The following is a 20,566-nucleotide window of genomic DNA, read 5'->3' on the forward strand; positions in this document are numbered from 1 at the left end:
TCACCTCTTCCCTGCCACCGGGTTGGAGGCCCCAATACACACTAATGGAGTCACAAAGAAGAAGAAGGTATCAGGCTAACAGGCAAAGCTAACTGCAGGCTAGTGCCACTCAAACAGTAATTACAGCCAATTTGGGTGAACAAAATTATCTACATTTTCTTTTCTGTCAGCGTAGTATAAAAACGCAACATGCTGCCGCCTGCCACCTGCAGTGGCGCTAATGGCCTCTAGGGGCATGAGTTACATAGTACTGCTTGAAGAGATTAATTAATTAGTCCAACTGTGGTTGCCTGGATAACCCCTGTGTATTAATTAAAATGATCCTCTAAATCCACTTTAGTCCTTGTCCAGTTTTAGCCCAGACCTAGTTATATTTTATTTTGGCTTTAAAAACAGGAACAGTTTGGAAACCAGACCTCAGAAAAGCGGGAAAAAAACGTTTAGTTTGTATTTTATACAAATTATTCAAAGTAAAAGGATGGATTAATGTCAGTTTACACTTGGTTTAGCTCAAATATATTTCTATAGTTTTGTCCCAGTGGTGTGCTGGTCTAGACTAGTATGTATATTAATAATAATAGGATAGAAAGGATTTAAGGATTAAAGATATGGGCTGCCACCAGAACATAACAACTTTCCACCACCACACCGTCAGGAAAAAACTCAAGATGCTCCTGGTTGGCCCAGTTCAAGAATGAATTTGTGTGTCTAATTTAAGCCTTCTCATATCTACATTTAGTCTTTGTTTAGTTAGGACCATGTCTAATGTTAGTGCTGGTTTAGTCCCGCTCTAGTCTTGTTTCAGTCCTTATTTAAATCTCGTTGCTGTGACCTCAAGCTCGTCCGCCATCGGAAGTATCCATCACACGTGGGCCGGTAAGTGTCGAGCCGGCGATGACACGCAGCCGCAGAGTCTAGACACGTTTTTAGTGCGCTCTGACAGACTCATCTCACACAGAGGTGCGCGGCCTAAAGGATGCGGCTCCAGTGAAGGTGTCCTCCCGAAATGAGATAGACACCTTACATTCACCTGTCGGGACGTTTGTCTGAGCGACTTTGAAGATGGACTTTCCCTGTTGCATTGGGCCGTCTAATTAAAATATGTTAATATTTCAAGTCAATTCTAACTTTTTTTTCTAACTCTTTTTACCATTGTATGTTTTTTAATACTATCCCATCTGCAGGGGGCAGAAAGTCACATTTTTAATGCCTGAAATGCAAAAAAACAAATCTGTGCTATTTCCTTTCCTAAGATTTGTAAACATTCAATCAAACTGGACAATGAGGGGAATTTTTTATATTGGGCACAACGGGAAACTTTTCAGCAAAACATTGTGTAAACTTTCAGTCAAAACTGCTTGTTCTGTTTGTGTCTGACCAAAGTTTTTGTGTTTTTGACAGATGTATGCAGTAAAAATAGAATTCAATTTAATGTCAAAGTGATTGTCAATAATTAAAGCAGTGCTAAGTAACTTATGCCCCTAGAGGCCATAAGCGCCACTGCAGGTGTTGTAGCATGTGGCGTTTTTTTAATCATTAATTGTCCGTGAGAGTAAATACTACGCTGACAGAAAAGACAAAGGGAGAGAGGGATATTGTACATCCAATTACACAATGGAGATCTTTTTTTCCACTCAAACTTGGCTAGCCCGCAGTTAGCCTGTTAGCTTCTTCTGTGTGATTCCATTAATGTGTATTGGTGACTCCGGGTCTGAGCAGGGAAAGCTGCAATTGTGGTTTTCTGGCCTGGGGGGAGATGAAAGACCCCCAATCATCCCATTAACACTTGTAGAGGGGCTATGAAAATAATTTATTAAGGTAAACAAGTTACTTAGTTCTGCTTTAATCACCAGACGAACTATATTTTGAGGGTTGATTATTTTGCTGTTTAATTTTTGTCCCTTTCACATGTGTTTTGTTTGTATTGAAAATGTGTTCAGCACTGCAAATGTTGTCTTCAAGGCGCTCAATAAATAGTGCTGGATCCAACAATTATTTTCCATTCTGAGCGTGTGTTTGTGGGGCTGGGTGACAGATGACACTTTGTCCCGGACTCTGGTCCGCTCCGCGTTCTGGGCTCAGATTGAACGCCCGCTCCTCTCGACCTTGCTCTTCATATCTGAGTGGGCTGCTGCTCTAATGCGGCGCGAGATAATCTGTGTCCAGTGGCTCTCAAAGACCTCAATCAGCTCAGCACTTTCATCCTTTCTGCCAATTTCACACTTTTCGGCTGCATTACTATTAATAGGACACAGCTATTTACATTAATGAGAGTAATGTGCGGTTGGTTCTGACGTCCTGTGGTCAATTCCCGGACTGGGTGGGTGAGTGAATGTGCTCTCCTCATGTTTACTTAAATTTTCTATCTTGATACCCCTCTTTCTACCTCTTATTTTATACCATTATCTACTGATTCTCTCCCTCTATGGTCTTTATATAAATGATCCGACAGTCTTACCGGGCATGTGCACCATACGGCAGTTGCAGACGCGGATGACCTCGTTGGTCTCGCACAGCAGGCGGCAGGCGCTGATGCTGTACGTGTCGTATCCAGGGATCTTCTCCTTGCTGCTGGAGCGGCAGTTCCCCCAGGGCTGGGGCAGGTAGGTCAGCTACAACCACAAGAAGACTTATGAGGACTGGGTACGGGGATTCTCATGCTTTAGTTCTGAAATAGTTTTAGATTAGTGCTGGTTCAGTCCTTGTTTTCCTCGTGCTGCTTTAGTCTTTGTTTAGACCTGTTTTTGTTTTTTAGTAATAATAGTTCATGTTTGGACCTGGTTCAGTTCTATGATAATCCAGAACTAGTCCTGGTTTGGTCATACACACTTTTCAAACCGGGTTGGTTCTGGTTTCGTCCTGGTTGAATCATAGTATCATTATTCATTTCTTAAAAAATACAAATTGTGATGAATGGTAATGTGTTGGATTAGTCCTGGTTTAATTAAGAACCAATTGAGTCCTTGTTTAGGAAGAATATTTGTATAGTACCTTTCACAGAGCGCTTTACATTCACTCCACACACCAGAGACTCGTCTTATACCTTACTTTTTGCAAAACTTTTTGCAAAAGTTGGCCTGATCCGGCCCCCTGCCATGTAGAGCATAAGTTCCAGAGTATGTAGGGAAAAAAAGTAAGTCTCTTGCCCATTCCTGTGTGGAGTTATGATTTTTTAAAGAATAACCAGAATGCTCATTCTAGCCACTAGGGGGCATTACATTTTTTATTTTTTTTTAAAAGGATAGAGTTCCACACTTGTCCAGCAGAGGGCACTGACATTAGAGCTCAGGGTATATAGACAACACATGATATAGCCACGTGGTAAATGGACAGTCTGCCCCAGGGCGGCTGTGGCTTCAATGAAAGCTTACCACCACCTAGTGTGGAGTGAATGAATAATGACTACTATTGTGAAACTTGTGACACAGGCTTGTAAAGTGCAATACAAGTGTAAGCCATTGTTATTAATGAAGCGACAGTCAAGTTGGGGCTTTGACCAAATCACAGCTCATTATTATTCGTTTATAATAATATTTATATTTTTAATTTATATATATATATATATTTAAAAAAAATCTCTATTATATGCATCCCGCGACCCGCCGTGGGAGCTGAATTTCGGCCCGCGACCCAAAATGAGTTTGACACCCCTGGTTTAAACCAAGGACAAACACACTACACTGTGTCTAAAGTAGTTCTAAACAAGGATAAACCAGAAAGAGGACTTAAACATGAATAAAACCGTCTCAAAGCCTAAAACTGAAGCTGAGTTTCCATCCCACCAGCAGCTTGCAAATCAGATTAAGAAACCTTAAATCCACAAAAGCGTTGGTGTTATTTTCTTTGGTTGTACTTGTATTGTCAGAACCATTGTCCAGAGAAGTAACAGATGAGGAAGGCCTACCCTCTGCTCCTGACAGGACACAAAGGTCTGGAAGCCCGGGGAGACTCCAAAGCCGAGCTGGTGGATGTACGGGGGCTCGTCCTGACTGTGGATCTGCACACGGATCCCAGCCTCCAGAGAAGTTTCATCTGCAGCATCAAACACAGGGGTTACCCAGGCAACCGCACAGGGACTCACAGACGGACAGGACGGCCCGTCTCTGGCTCTAACTGCTAACTATGCTTCAGACGCGTTGGAGGGGATAATAAGATAATATCACCTTCACTCAACAAATCGTCCTGTCTCCATGGGATATCCTGCATAAAACGTGCTAACCAGGAAGTATAAACCTTTACAAACATGTTCTGTAATGCATGTTACTCCTGTTTTAGTCGTCTTCTTTGCTTATAGTGCTCCTGGATGTAGTAACTTGGAGCTCAAATGAAAACCAGTTCTTGTACCATATAGTAAGGTCTAACCTTAAAAACACATACAGTTGAAGGGAGCTGGTACTTAGTAATAGGGAGTCAATGTAAGGCCTTAGATCAGAAAAAAATATGTTATAATTAGACATTGATTGAGAACCGTTAATATTTGTCATATAGAACCATGATACAGATTAGTTAATGTTTTCCTTTTCCTTCCATTTAATTTATCTAATATTTGTATCACTTGTTTGAGGTGAAATAACCAAGAAACTTCCTTTAAAGGGACAGGTACGCATCAACTCGTCTAAGCTCAGGTAAGAACATATCTCTAGTAACTTGGAGCTCAAATGAAAACCAGTTCTTGTACCATATAGTAAGGTCTAACCTTAAAAACACATACAGTTGAAGGGAGCTGGTACTTAGTAATAGGGAGTCAATGTAAGGCCTTAGATCAGAAAAAAATATGTTATAATTAGACATTGATTGAGAACCGTTAATATTTGTCATATAGAACCATGATACAGATTAGTTAATGTTTTCCTTTTCCTTCCATTTAATTTATCTAATATTTGTATCACTTGTTTGAGGTGAAATAACCAAGAAACTTCCTTTAAAGGGACAGGTACGCATCAACTCGTCTAAGCTCAGGTAAGAACATATCTCAGTATGGAAAAACGGTGGCCTATTCCTTTAACTACAAAAGGGCAGAAATAAACACTTCCCCCCAAATTTCCCATATGGTTCCAATTTTGTCATTTTCTTTTCCAAATTTTGCCCCAAATTTTCCAAATTTTTCCATTTTTATCCCAATTTCTTAATTCATTAATTTCTTTTCTTTTACATTTTGATGACCAACAGCATCAAAACTTGAATATGTTTTTGTTTTTTTTATACTAGACTGGTATCGTTTAACGGTACCCAGCCATAGTCGCATGTACTCTAATAGTTTTATATATAGTGTATCTCTATTAGGAAGAAGGTCATGAAGTTACACCTGATCTATGTTGTGTTGTTACTAAAATAGAAAGATAGCTTGAAATTGATTTGGCTCAAACCTATATTTGTCATATTTCAAAAATAAGGAGTAAAACTATGGCATTGCCGGCGAAAATCTGATATTCAGGCTTGTTTATGTCCACAAACAAATCGCATTTCCCGACATGTAATGAAAAACATGCAGCGAGGTGAATTTCTATTTTAAGCTGCATCGAATGCGTATGACAGGACAGCGCTGAACAAATACGTTGTTGTGGCTTACTCGTCTCTCTCCAGATTGGCAGATACTCATCTTGCTGTATATCCAACATGATCTCGAGCCCGTTCCCCATCCCGCCTTGCTTGGTCTTCCTCAGCGCCGTCTTGTTGCCATTAAAAGTGTAGCATTTCCCATACCGCGTGTACACCTAGAAAGAAGACAGTAGATTCGTATCAGGACCTCAGCCATAAAGAAAAAAAAAACATGACAACCCCAAAGTCGCATACACAGACATGCAGCCGGTGTCAAGCCAGTGGAATGAACACACAGATAGAAAGTGGAGAATGGGAGAATAAATCAGCTGAGAAAAGTGAGGTACAGAGTATTACCCACAAGCCCCCGGGTGCGGCGGGCGCGCAAGGCAGGTCCCCGGTGCGCTTTGATAAGCAGCAATTGAATGTATTCCCCGACAAGGAACGCACAATGAAGCTACAGGTAACAACCAAAAAGCGCCAGAGATGCTTTACCAGGCTTCAAAGGAAACAAAGGCGAATCATGAAAGATCTTCGCCAAATATGATCATCGTCTAAAAGTGGGATTGTCGGTCTTGGGTTCAAATCATGAAGAACATGGTATTTTAGAACCAGTCGAAACACAAAAATACTAGCGATAACATCAGCAAAACATCACATTAAAGGAATATTTCAGGATTTTTGACATAGGGCCTCAGTTCCTAGTTATCCAGAGTGTTGTTGATTTCTGGAGATATTTGTTTTTGTAATTCATGCAGTCCTTATATTTGAAGAGTTTAGTGGTGCTAGGCTAGTTCTAGGCTAGTGCATGTCTATGGTAACTCGTAGCCTGCATTAAAAACAGTCTGACCCAAGCACAGTGCAACTGAGGCAAATCCCTTATAACACCAGACTACTGATATAATATTTGTGTTGACTGAATCATTTTTGAAATACAGTATAAACATTTTGCATTTAAAGGAACTTGTATTCGAGCAGCATCAGCTTCCTCGTTGTAGCTACGCAGCGGCGGAGTGATCTGCTCGGTTACCGGATCCTACAGGTAGTTTGTTTACCTGCAGCCGGCATTACTACATGTGGAATTCACAAAGGAGCTTTCTAGAAATCAGATATGGTAGCGTCTGGAGGACTACCCGATGATTTTGAAGAGATTTTTAATGCAGGCTATTAGTTACCATAGACATGCGCTAGCCGAGCACTAGCCTAGCACCACAAAACTCTTCAAATGTAAGGACAGCATGAATTAAAAAATATATATGTATCCAGAAATCAACAACACTCTGGATAACGAGGAAATGAGGCCCTATGTCAAAAATCCTGAAATATCCCTTTAAGGCGTGAGAAAGCCCATGAAGCATGTTTCTTCTTTTACCGCCTGTAATGAAACAAAGGTTTATATTTTTTATCTTGTTTATTCGATAAAATGCTGTGCAGAATGTGCCAATGTGTCGCAACACAACCTCAGGTCAGCCTTCGTTTGACTACTTGCCACAATCCCGTCTTAGTCACACATTTCCCTACGTCCCATCATTCCAGGGAAATTTCAAGGGACGCCCCACGCCCAGTATACAAAGACGTCACCACTACAATAACACAGACAAGCTGAAGTTTATTCACTCTGAGTTCTGAAATATCACCGCCCCAAAAGGGTTCATCTGAAGTTAAACACCTTTTTGAGATAAGAACTTTTGAAATCAATTACATTTTCAGCGTGCAGGTCTGGGGACGCGCCTTCTTGACATCTCCCACTGTGTGAGTTGAGTGAGGTATGAAAGTAAAATATTTTCTGGTATAAATAATAACATTGCCCATTCTATCACAAGCGATCTGTGTGAAGTGCGTTACTCAGGGGCACTTCAGGAGAGGCTTGAACCGCTTAAACGCTGGATCAAATATGCGATGTAAAGGCACACACGCTGCAGGAGCCTAAACTCTTTGTAGATGCAACAAAAGCAAAGACCACAGCGGAAACTCCCATTGAAGCTGGTGTATCGGGAATACTGTATATACATGTACGACACACGCCCATATCAAAGTTTACAGACCCAAACCTCGCATACAAACCAGCTGTCCTTGAAGGCACCACCAGTGTAAACAGTGTAAACAGCGCTCGCCTCATCCTCTAACTACTGTTGTGGATACAGAGATAGGCTTTGATTTGGCCTCATCCCTCCCTGTGGTCTGTGAATGAGGACTTTCAGCATTTCCCCTGTATTTAGACTTCACAGCTCTCATTAGGTGGATCCAGGCCATATCACAGTCAGAAAAAGGGATGTTTTTGTGCGCTGCCCTGTCTATTATAGTGAATTGGCCGCTCTTTCCTATGGGCGGACGTTTTTGGGAAACAAAAACAATTCACTACCAGCCAGTAAACAGAGTCGTATTTAAAGTTTCAGCTCTCGTGCAGCCGATAGTCTAGTGCTGTGTTTCCCAACCAGGGTACACATGCATTTAGAAGGGGAATTATTTGCGATTAAAAAATAGAAGGTGGAAATTATTATTAAAATGGGTTTGAATGAAACCCCTATCATTTCTGTTTTGTTTTGTAGCAGTATGAATGAATGAGCGTTTTAGTTTCATTTGGACATAAAACATAGCCCTTTGATTGATAAATAGTAGATGGAAGAGATGAGAGAGAGTAGATGAAAGATCCAAAGGGCCTGCAATAGAGCAAAGGTTGGGAACCAGTGGTCTAGAGCACTGTCAGGGCCGGCTCTGGGCATAGGCAACCCAGGCGGAGGGGGGCGCCAAATTTTTTATTTTAGAATCCAAAATCGTCGATGTTGTAGATAGTGGGAGAATGGACCTCCGTACTATCTACAACATCGACGATTTTCGGACATAACTTTGGAACAGAAAAAGACAGAGATTTGCGGAAACTTGTTGGAAACTCGAGATTTCACCTCCGGGGTGACATTGTGGTGAAAATTTGAAAATTCACTTCAGAAGCTGAGGCTCCTTCTCCTCCACCTAAACTGCAACTGTTGTGCACGTTTCATGATTGCACGTGTTATGATTTTTTTTTTTAAATGAATAGATAATCATAATAAAATAAAACTAGCCTTTTCCAAATCCAAAGTGTGTCCAAAAGGATCGGGATAGAAAAACCCAGCAAAGGCTATATAATGCTATTTGGGTCAAGAAAATTCACAAAAAGGCTTATAAATGGAAATTAATAGAGTTCAACCTTGCCTAGGGCGCCTAATCTGCTAGGGCCGGCCCGGCTCGGAATGCAAAAGTGGGTCGCAAAACCATTTTCAGAAAACATTTCTTAAAATATTTATGTACAGAAAAAGTTTACTGAAGGTTAAAATGACAGTTATTGTTTTTTTGTATCATTATTTCACCTTTTTTGGCAACAATTTGAGGGGTCGGACAATATTTTACATTATATTTTACAAGTCTAAGTTGTATTTGGGTCATCCCAGGGTGATAGTGGGTCCTGACGCCATAACAGTTAGAACCAGTGGTCTGGAGCAGTGGTTCCAAAACGTTTTTGTCATGGACCCTTCAGTGGTCTACCCCCTACCTCATGAGTTGTCGCAATTTATTTAGAAAGCAATCACTTAAAAGCATTATTTGTAAGTGAAAAGACCATGTTGTGTTCAAGATAAAGTAAAATACTCCCAAACCTATATATTCCATTGCAAAACTTTCTTGGATTTGCTTTTCCTTCATATATTGCAGATATTCTCAAAAACATTATCATATAGGACAAACCAGCCCCTATTATACAACCAGCTCAATCGACGATCCCTGCTCCAATTTCGTTGAGGTACAAAAAGGTCATTGCTGCATAAAACCTTGCTTCTGTATGCTGCGTCTCGCCCGTCGCTGGTGATTAGAAAATAGGGGGCAGTGAGGTGTTGGAGAGGCCAGTCGAAACGCCGGTATCCAGGTTTGGCTTGTGAGTGACGGGCCGTTCGGGGTGAAATGGTTTAATCTCTATTTGGGGGCGGTGAGGAGCAGTGGCAGGGGTAAGACACTTATCATTGATCCACCACAGACACTGACACGGAAACCTCTATCTGATAAGACTGACAACGGAAAGAGGGGGAGGGAGGGTTTTACGAAGCAAGCCCAGGACTGAACCAAGACCAAGTCAGGATTAAAGTAGAACCAGGACCAAATATGGAGCAGAGGAGCACGGCATGTCTTTACCAGGACTTGGACTTTTTTCTAATTTTAACATCTCTTTAATGTTTAATTCCTGAATATAAAAAGGCCTTTGTGCCCAGTTCCTCTGATCAAAAAAACATTTTTATTTATGAAGTCTTAGTTTACATTACTATGACAGTGTTGGTTCATGAAAATGGTTAAACGTCCTGTATGATACTATTTCCTCCTGGTAATGAAATAAAATCGTTGAGAAACCTGCTTATAATCTCTTTTGTAGTCTGAAATTGAATCTTCTTGAAAGATCTTAGAATATTTCTTACCATTAAATGCTGACAAACAATAAAAGCAAGAAAGTAAAAAAATAAATAAAAAAAAATTGTTGTTTTTTAATTCATCCCTAGGAAGAATTGGGATGTAAGAAATGTGTTGTGAAAGATAGGAATGAGTTTGAACCACAAGTAACAACTTTAAAGCAGTACTTACGTTAACCTTAATAAATCCTTTTTGGAGTCCCTAATACAAGTGCTAATGTTATGATTGGGGGGTCTTTCATCTCCCCCTGGTGTCTCTGGCCTGAAAACCACAATTGCAACTTCACAACTTACGGGTCGGAGTCACCAATACACACTAATGGAATCACAAAGAAGAAGCTAACAGGCTAACGGACAAGGCTAACTGCGGGCTAGCACCATTTAAACAGTATTTACAGCCAGGTTTGAGTGAAAAAAAGTATCTCCATTGTGTAAGTGGATGTACAATATCCCTCTCTCCCTTTGTCTTTTCTGTCAGCGTAGTATTTACTCTCACGGACAATTAATGAGTAAAAAACCTTAACATGCCAAGAGTTACTTAAGATGCCATGAGTTACTTAGTACTGCTTTAAATTCACACACTCCCTCTTTAATTCTTTGTAAACAAAAAAAATCTGGTAGGCCTTTAACTTCTTAGCAATCCCTTTACACATGCGTAACTGCTGACACATCAGTCCATTGTAAACAGGGGTTGATGATGTCAGGCCCTCCAGCATAGAGCCTCCGGCCCCCCGGATGATTGTCAGAAGTATTATTGCAACTAAATACCTGCTAACATCTAAAAATGTTGAAAAATACAGTCAATTTCTTGGTGTATGTGATGTATACTGCTGGCATTTGAGTTGCATCAGACTGAATGTGCATCTACAATGTCTAGTTCCTGCGAAAGACAGCACAGACCTATTTATGTTCATTGCACGATCATAGTGCAATGATAAAACATAGTTCAACTGCAAATTGCGGGATGTATTACTTGCTTCACTTTGTAATCTTTTGGGAAATCTGGGTTATTGTTCCATTCTAAACGTTTGTCTCGCGCTCAGATGATTGTAAGGTTTTTAAGTAAGGTTTTTAAGTTTCCTCTAAACAGCCCTCTTTAGTTCCCAGCCTGTCAGGCCGATACCCGTGTTTTTTCCTTTGTTGAACTGCGCACCAAATTTAGTGATTTAACAGAGAACGACGCCGGGTGTATTCCCAAAAGGGGGGCTTGGCTTCGGTGCTGACAAGCTGACACAAAGCAGCGACATGGCAGCTACAAACTGAATGAAAAGCGCAATTGTGTGACTCGAGTCGTACACAAGAGCTAATTATCGCGGCTTTTAATACCGCTTTGTGTTCCTATGTTGACACAACAGTCACATCGTGGGCGGTGATGAGAAAGATGCCAAAATATGGTTATGTTTTGTCATGTTGAGTATATTTACGACTTAATTCAGCATGACATCAGCGGTTGTTCAGGAGGGAGAGGGGAGAGGGACTGGCGGCTGGAGAAACAGCAACAGATAATGTATGTTAAGTGAGGGCTAGTTTAATACGCTGTTGCAGAACTAATGAAGCAGGAAAAAGCCAATTGCAGAGTTAATTTAAACGTTACATGCAGCTTCAGCAAATGGATCCCGGTGATTTCAATTGGACATTCTACGTCTGAGCCGGTCCTATTACGGATGTGTAAAAAATGTCAAATTGAGCGTTCACACGACTAATTTGCAGACGGTGAACATTATTGAAGAAGTCAGAGGTGGCAGTAGTGCAATGGTCTAAGCCAGTGTTTCCCAACAGAGGGGAGACGAGGAATGATTTCAAACAAAAAAACACATATTTTTACAAATAAATCACTTTTTATTAGTTGCTCACTTTAAGTCATCAGCTGCTTTTTTGTTGCTTTCTTCGTTACTTTTTCTCTCTTCTTTTCTTTTTCAAGCCTTCTTTGTCGTGTTTTCGTCACTTTTTGTGGCTCTTTTTGGTTTTGTCATCACTTTATAATCACATTATTGTTAAAAAAAAAAATGTCTTGTTGTATTTTCAGCCCTGTTTTTGTCACTGTTTTGACACTTTTTTCAAGAAGTGTTTTAGATTTGGGTGAAGCCAAACTGGAGAAAAAGTGCTCGGTTCAGGTGGGGGTGAAAAGGTTCATGAAAGTTTGGAACCACTGGTTTAACTCCCCAGTTCACCTGTTGACAGAGTGGGCTATCCCAGTCCAAAACCGCAACATCACAAGATAGAAATTATTAGTAAAATCCAGTGTTTTTGCTTTGTGATGATGCAAGTATTTTACGCTGGGGGCACACCAATAAAGTTTAGTATTGTTCACCCTCTGGCCTTGTGTAACTTCCGCTTCATGTTGAACCTGGTGCTGGCGCTTGGGTGCTCGGACCGAAACAGTGTTGCTGTGGGTCCCTTCCCGAGAGCACATCAGGGCGCAACACTGTAGCATTGCAGTACATTGAGTTTGCCGCTCCCCGATGGCCCTGTGGGTGTCACTACTCGTGTCTTCCCTTAGTACAGCGCGCGAAAGGTGGTTCTAACAGGCTTCATGGCCCACCAGCGGAGCCCATCGCAGTCTTGTCTTTCCCCCAAACTGTCTGTGAATTGGGTCTGTCTGACAGACTACAAACAAACATAAGGTTTTAAATATTTTCTGAGGAACTCCAAATGAAAGAAAACTAATGGAACTATTGTTCCCTTTGTCAACGGAACATACCCTTTCAGCTGAGGCTGAAAACCTCGGTCGGCTACATTCTGCCGTTTTCGGTGGAAGTACAGTAAACATTAAGAACTGTAGCACTGAAATTGGTCAATTCTAGACCCCCCTCCTACCACAGTTTCTATAGCTTTTTTCACAATCATAACTTGGTCATACGTGACCTTCAGACCAGTATTTGAAGCACATAACGGTCATTGTCCACATAAATGGGCTTTCTTTTCTTTACATTTTTATCAAACATTCTCAAGACAACATTTACATCTATAAATAGCAAAGCATAAATCTTACAAGTGGAATAAGTGTGCTTTTAAAGCCCTCTCTGAAGGGAGCAGGCACCATAATTCTGTCCATTTGTAAAGCCCAGAGTGTAGGCAGGCTCTAATGTTGATGCATTATCATGTGGCTTTGTACAGCAGCACAGCATCCTTAAGAGACTCTTTAATGTCACCCTGCTCACAATTATTTAACAGGAGAAATGTCAGTCCATTAAATATCTTATCTACATCCGCCCTCCTTATGAGCCTGGTCTAAGCATCTCATAATGGATTCATCTAAAATCTGGAGACACATAGGGCTGGTGCTTGAGAACTGGTATAGATCTTATTTCCTGGTTTAGTTCAGTCTTGAATTAGTCATGACAGTTAGACTCTCAGTAGTCCTGGTACAGCAGAATTCTTGTGTTGTTTGTGTCGTGGAGGGACCCCTAAAACACCCCAAAACACCAAGAGCCCATTTGTTGCCTGAAAGAAAGAGCTCATTCCTAAATTATTTAACCCCCAGTCTAAAACATGTTAATAACTGATTTTCGTAAAACAAAATCAAAGGCTACAGTAAGACTAAGTTAGGACTGAACTGGACCTAAACCAAGACTAAACATGGCCTTAACTAAAACTAATATGAGGCTAAGCTTGACTGAACCCGGACTAAAGCATGGTTGAATGAAGAGTTATCACTAAACAGAAATATCAACCCATTACCCATCTCGCCTGCTCCTCCCGCTTAAGAGCCTAAGTAGCTTTTATCCACATGCCTCTCCCTGTGTAATTCATAAGGCCTGGTGCGGTAAACCCTTAAACACTGTCGTTATGGCCATCATGGGACAGTCCCCCTGGCACTTCCCCTTTAAATAACCTGCGTGATCACTCCAGTGCCTCTCCGGAGCACATCCATTTCTTGTCTCTGAGAAAAGAGGGATTTGAAATAATTTGCCGAGGAGGGTGGGAGATGCCAGGGAGAGCAGATTGGCAGTAAAACACTATTAAGGCTGGCTCATGCAGGGTTAAGGTTGCACAAGAAAATGCGCCTTGATTTAATGGATGAGACACAAGAAATAATGATATTTCTGAATGTTTGCCTGGTGATATGTAGCGATTAAAGCGCCCACTGTTGGCTCAAACTCTAAAAAATTAAATGTAACTTTTTTGTTTACTGGTTTGAAGTTTCATAGTTGTCCTTGGTTTCTTGGTTTAGTGCTTTTTGCTGTATTTGCTTTACCAATTTATGGCTCTTTCCGAAACGAGCAGATTGGTTAGAGGTCTTACGCCAAACTGGATGTGCGTCCGCGTCCGCCATGACAAGAAGCTTCCGAATTGGTCTGTCAGTTAGGTGGTAGTTAGGAAAAGGAGCCTCAATGCTAGCTATCATAGCCACTTTAGCATAGGGACCTCTGGTGCTAACTAACCGGTTATTTAGGAGCTATGTGCCATCCCATAAGCCACTGCGCCAATCCCCCCACCCCCCTCGCCCCCACCCTCGAGTGATTCATGCGCAACCACTGTTGATTGACAGGAGCACATTGAAAAAAAAATAAAAAAATAAAAATAAGATTCTGCACAAGCCAAACTTTATAAAAGTGACAAAATACATATTGTTGTCGCCACAGCTCAGTCACATGTCAGTGTGTTAAAGAGCCGCCTCGGTAAATGGATTAAATGCTTTAGTTTTCATTTAGTAAAAACTTAAGCCACATGGATCATTTGCAACTGTAGCTTTATGAAACAGCTCTTGAGGGAAATGTATGGCTCATTTGGATTTTTTTTTCTCCTTAAATGTCTTTGTTTGGACACTATGTTGTTGTTGGACAATATACAGTAGGGGGCGACATACACTTTTGTTTGGCCTGCACTCCACCAATAACTTTAAAGAAGAAGAAAAACAGCTGTTGGTGATGTCACTTCCCCTTCGGCAAGGATGGTCGGATTGTGCAAAATAGCTCTGAAGCTTAATTCACTAACTACATAGTTGACCTGATCATGAAAGGTTAAGGATTAGTGGTTAGTGTTAGTGCTTAGAGGCTACAATTTGATGGTTTCGGACGCAGCCGATGTTTTTGTTTTCGCTGTCACTGTCTCTTTTTTTGTCTGTTTTTTGTGGGAGCTACTAAAGTGGAGATGTTGTTGCAAGAGAGCAAAGAACGAGCCCAAATGTTGTTGTAATGTCTGCACACACACCTGTATATTTGACCCGTCTTTAGCCACTGTTTTCTCTCAGAAAGACAGTGATCAGCGATTTCCCAGTGGGCATGATTGACAGATGGAATCAACCAATTAGAGAAATGCTGGATATGACACAGGAGCAAGCAGCAAGAAGCCTTTTCAAAAACATCCTTTTTCACGAGGAATGCTTCCAACGCGGTTTCTTGCTCCGGTTTTAGGGATGTTATATTTTCCAAATGATTTAAAACAGACGAAAGAGCAGAGGAAAACAGTGTAGTCGCCGCGTCGCCATCGTTAATGTTTTGGAAGAGGGAAGTGACAGCTTCCGTCTCTCGGCGCGTGATTGGACCGATATTGGTACAATCGGGAAAAGACTGGCTGTGAGCAGCTGCCCAGATGGTTCTTCTTTTGAAAAGAAAGGAGGAGCATCTGGCTGGCCAGGCAAGGACAAAACTAGCAACAAATGTCAACATTGACCACTGAGTGAAAAATCAATGTTTTCACCTGCCGCCTTAAATCAGCATCTTCTCCCTTCAGAGCATCTGGCTGTTGCCGTTTGCCAGCAATTATTATATGTGGACAAACTAAAGATGCTTGCCAACCAGCTCAGTGACATTTATATGTAGAAAAGGCTCTCAATACAGAGTTGTTTCTTGAATGTCATATATTTTGCTTCTCATCCAGAAAAGCTTCTTCAGTCCAACAGTTGCCGATGTCCTCACAGTGCTCATTCTCCTTCAAACGGCCTGATTGTTCTTTCTGGGCCTTATTGGATGAGAGGCAAAACATCTTCACTTTATAAATCAACCCGGTACACATGACTACTTGAAACCCTACATTACATTCCTTTACGACTGACGACAAACATGAAAAACGTCTGACTCAAATGTTAAAAAAACAACAGTCTGTCGCATTCCTTTGTTAGTGCTGCCTTAAACCTGCATGATGTGGAACAAACAGGACTGAGAGAAAATCCATATTTTATGTATAAGGAGCAAGACACGAGTCAAACGGAGCAAAATTGACGACCAATCTTTCAAAAACCAAACGAGCAACTAACTCATTCATGAAGTCGCAGCTGTTATGTTCTTGTTTTGTTGCTCAGATCTCACGTTTGTGCTTTGACAGCTGAAACAGAGAGCGCTCCTCCTCGTCTCCCGCTGAGTCCGCTCCAAAACTCCAAAAACTCCCAAAACAGGAACAGACAGCTTCAACTCAACCCGATCTGGAGGTCTAACTATAAAGACACACACACTTCTGATGTCGATGCGTCGCAGCCAACACTTTCTGCTGCTGGTGTTGATTCCATTTGAAAGCGCTGAAAAGTTAACAGATATTTCAGGAGTCAGGCGCAGAGATGTAATTGAGTTGCATCATGCTCACACGATAAATAGGACACATTACGATTGGATATGATGACAATGAAAAAGAGTAGAGTGCGTTTGGATCAAGTTGGTGCTATTTAATGATTAAGTAGCTATTGTATGTTTTACCTTTTCAGAAACAGTTAATTCGTTTTGACCAAACAGCAAATTATCTGTTATATGGTATACTTCGTTTTCTTTGTTGTTGTTTTTTTTTAACCAATAACCAATAGGCTACTGTATGGGCTGAGCAGTGAGAGCATTGATCTGCTGTCACAGTTTTGGGTTACTATTACGCCAGGACACAATACAAGGACTGCACTTCTCTTCATGTTAAAATACATAAAAAACAAAGAAGCATTTCAGTTGATCAGTAAAGATATCATTCTATAAAAAAGATATCATGTTTTTAGCCATGGCACACTTTGGCCACTCACTTACTATTGTACTTTAAAAAAAGAACCAAGTAACTTCTTTACCTTAATAAGTCCTTTTCGTAGTCCCTCTGGGGGTAATACAAGTGTTGATGGTCTTTCATCTCCCCCCTGGTGTCTCTGTCCAGAAAACCACCCTTGCAACTTTTTCCTGCTCAATGGAGGTGCAATACACACGAATGGAATCACAGGTATCACTATATTTAACAGTACCGTGATACATTGTACCTAACTAAATTTAGTACGATGTAATGTGCTCTGTAACAATCTGTAATGACTTGTACCTATGGGTTTGATACACAATGGAATAACTTGTATTAGTACTTTGTAGGTACATAATGTAATAGGACACGAGACCCTTAGGGTTAGGGCTTAAGGTTAGAGTTATGTATTATTACATTAAGTATCTACAAACTACTATTATTCCATTGTGTATCTAACCCATAGGTACAAGTTATTACACATTGTTATAGAGCACATTAGCTTGTACTAAATTTAGTTAGGTACAATGTCTCAAGGTTAGTATAAAATAAAGTGTTATCGAATCACGAAGAAGAAACTAACAGGCTAACGGGCAAAGCTAACTGTGGGCTAGCGCCACTTTAGCAGCGTTTACAGCCAAGTTTGATTGAAAAATATTATCTCCATTGTCTCATTGAGTGGCGGCACAATATCCCTCTCTCCCTTTGTCTTTTCTGTCAGCGTAGTATTTACCCTCACGGACAATTAATTAGTAAAAAAAAACGCAACATGCAGTTGCGCTTATAGCCTCTGGGGGCATGAGTTACTTAGTTCTGCTTTAAAGTCAGATTCCATTTCATTAAAATAAAACACTACACAGAATTTCCAGTAAATCTCAAAGGCTTTGGGTAAGGTCATTTCAACAATGAAGCAATGGTAACACGAAATCATGTCTTTATATTTCTCGGGCAAAAACATAGAAATTACTATACTGTAAAAGGAGAAAGAAAAACTACAATAAATGTAAAGCACATTGGAAACTTTGCTAATAGCTGAAGTGTTGCTGCTGTATTCCCCGTCAAAGCTGACTAAAGCGAGGCATTGGGGTTTAAATGATGGTTATGGAAATGCAGTAAATATCTTAATAAAATGTGATATTAAGATTTAATGAAATAAAAGCTGCTGCCCTACTGTGTTACATTTTGTTCAGTTTTAAGTATCAGGACACCCAGAGCTATGTAATGACTGAGTTCATATTTTATTCTGCTTAAATGTCCTTGTCACATCATAAAACCCAAGGTGCTTGTCTGTAAATGTACTTTTGAATGGTAAAATGAAACACATTGTAAAAGCCTTGAGTGCCAATCACGCGCCACAAATGCACTCCATTTAGCAATCACAGCCTTAACTGTCAAAAGCTCCAGCTGTACAGAGAGGCATAATGTTCGTTTTGGTTTTGGACTGCAAATTCACAAGTACCGGACTTCTGAGGACAACTTTATAAGTTTAGGCTTCCGAAAGTACACTGACAAACCTTACTAATGAAGGTCACCGTTTTATCAGTAAGTGGATATGGGACTGGGAGGTTAAGTTTTATTAAACAAGTTGCTAAGGGCCTCTAGAGTTTACACCTTATGCCCGAGCCCGGTTGGACCAAGATACAGTATATAGAGGAGCTGTCTCATAGTTGAGCCTTTTTCCTAATTCGACCGCTACCAGACTGTGGTGCAGGGAGGGGGAGCTAAAGGGGGGGAGCGTACGTGCTGAGTGTGTGTATTGGTCACGTTTCTAAAGGATGAAGAGACCAGCGCTTATATTGAGTCGACCATATTTAAAGCAGCACTAAGTAACTCTTCCCCCTAGAGGCCATAAGCGCAACTGCAGGTGTAGTAGCAAGTTATGATTTTTTAACTTATTAATTGTCTTGGAGAGTAAATACTACGCTGACAGGAAAGGCGAAGGGAGAGAGGGTTATTGTGCATCCAGTTATACAATGGAAATAATTTTTTTCACTCAAACTTGGCTGTAAATACTGTTTAAAGTGACGTTAGCCCGCTGTTAGCTTTGCCCGTTAGCATGTTAGCTTCTACTTTGTGATTCCATTAGTGTGTATTGGTTGCTCCGGACCGGTGGCAGTCAAGTTGCACACATGGTTTTCTGGCCAGAGACACCAGGGGGAGATGAAAGACCCTCCAATCATCCCATAAACACTTGTATTACCCCCACAGGAACTCCGAAAATGATTTATTGAGGTGAACACGTTACTTAGTACTGCTTTAAGACCAATTTAGTTTGCATTCATAATATTTATTATAATCATATATAATCAAGGTCCTCTGCTTCATGAAGCTTCTCCCAATTAAACAAAGGTCAGAGTTGTTCCTTTAGCAGAGAATTTAAATAATATGAGGCTCTTTCAGACTGTCAGTGCAAGTTTGGATTATTTTAGTCTCTTCGTATTATTTTTATTTACCGTATTTTCCGGATTATAAGCCACACTTTTTTTCATAGTTTGGCAGGGGGGAGTCTTATACTCCGGAGCGACTATGTGATTTTTTATTTTATTTTTTTAATTCAAATATAATTTCACATGCAGCTAGAGGGCACTGCAGGCTAATCGACCAACAGAAAGAAAGTTTGGAGTGAGCAAGAAAGCGGAGGTTACTTGCAATAAAGAAAACAAACAAAGCTAATCACAGGCTAAAGCTAGTTGGCCACAGCTAGAGGAACGAGTTTGCAAATGAGAGCTTGAAAAACATGCTTCCGGGAGAGGTTTGTCAACAGTGCAGTGGTGTGTTCTTTATGCTATAGCTATCTGAACTGTTTATGTGACGTTAACATACCAGACATCTATTCAGCCTGTTGTTTTATTCTTCATTAGCCATTTTATGGCTAGTGCGTCTTATACTCCGGAGCAACTCATATATGTTTTTTAATTCTTCATTCCGTATATTTTGGCTGGTGCGTCTTATTCTCCGGAGCGACTCATAGTCCGGAAAATACGTCATATTTTAGTTGATGAAAATATCTAGATGTTTTAATCTCAGTTTTAGTCTCATGAAAAACTTTAGTTTTAGTCCAATTTTCGTCAGCATAAATATTACTTTGACTAAAATTATGACTAAATATTTTAGTCGATGAAATTAACACTGGGTGTGGCTTATATTCAGGTGCGCTCAATAGTCAGAAAATTAAAGATTTATTGAAATAGCTAAATACAGTATATAGACAGTGTCATCTTTTACAATCATCTCGAGAACCAAAGCAAAAAAGGTAAACATAAAAAAAGACTGATCTAATTGCACGCTTTTTTAAATAAATGAATACAAACACATTGCAATTATTCTCGGTAAAAGTCATGTTTTATTTGCACATGTTTACCTCACATCTGGGGACACATGTTTCTGAAATATTTACAACAGCTCTCACATACCATATCACTAATGTTTCAAGACTAACCCAACCAACATCATTCACTGCCAAAGTATATCTTAGAAGTGCCTTATGTAAAACAGTTATATAAAATAGGAAAAGTAATTGCCCGGTCAACCTCAATCTCAATGTCACCCTTCAGAGACTTCCCTGAGCATTGCTATTTAGCGCATTACGGCCATTGTGTGTTTATTGCAGCCTCCGATACCAAACTGAGTGGCCGAATCTCAACGGCACTTTTTAGTCATTCAAGTGAGTAAATGCTATG

At 40.5% G+C, this 20,566-nt stretch overlaps 1 protein-coding gene across 1 annotated transcript in view; it reads right to left on the bottom strand.

The window, feature by feature from the left end:
* asic4a (acid-sensing (proton-gated) ion channel family member 4a) overlaps window positions 1-20,566 on the bottom strand; it is a 164,574-nt gene that overhangs the window by 21,845 nt on the left and 122,163 nt on the right. The window contains exons 2-4 of the mRNA XM_079563426.1: window positions 5,570-5,714; window positions 3,905-4,032; window positions 2,459-2,612 (exon numbers count right to left, since the gene is read on the bottom strand). Of these exons, the coding sequence (XP_079419552.1) occupies window positions 2,459-2,612; window positions 3,905-4,032; window positions 5,570-5,714 (427 nt within the window). The remainder of the gene's footprint in view (window positions 1-2,458; window positions 2,613-3,904; window positions 4,033-5,569; window positions 5,715-20,566) is intronic.

The sequence above is a fragment of the Gobius niger genome, assembly GCF_951799975.1.
Source record: "Gobius niger genome assembly, chromosome: 9".
Classification (NCBI taxonomy): Eukaryota; Metazoa; Chordata; class Actinopteri; order Gobiiformes; family Gobiidae; genus Gobius; species Gobius niger.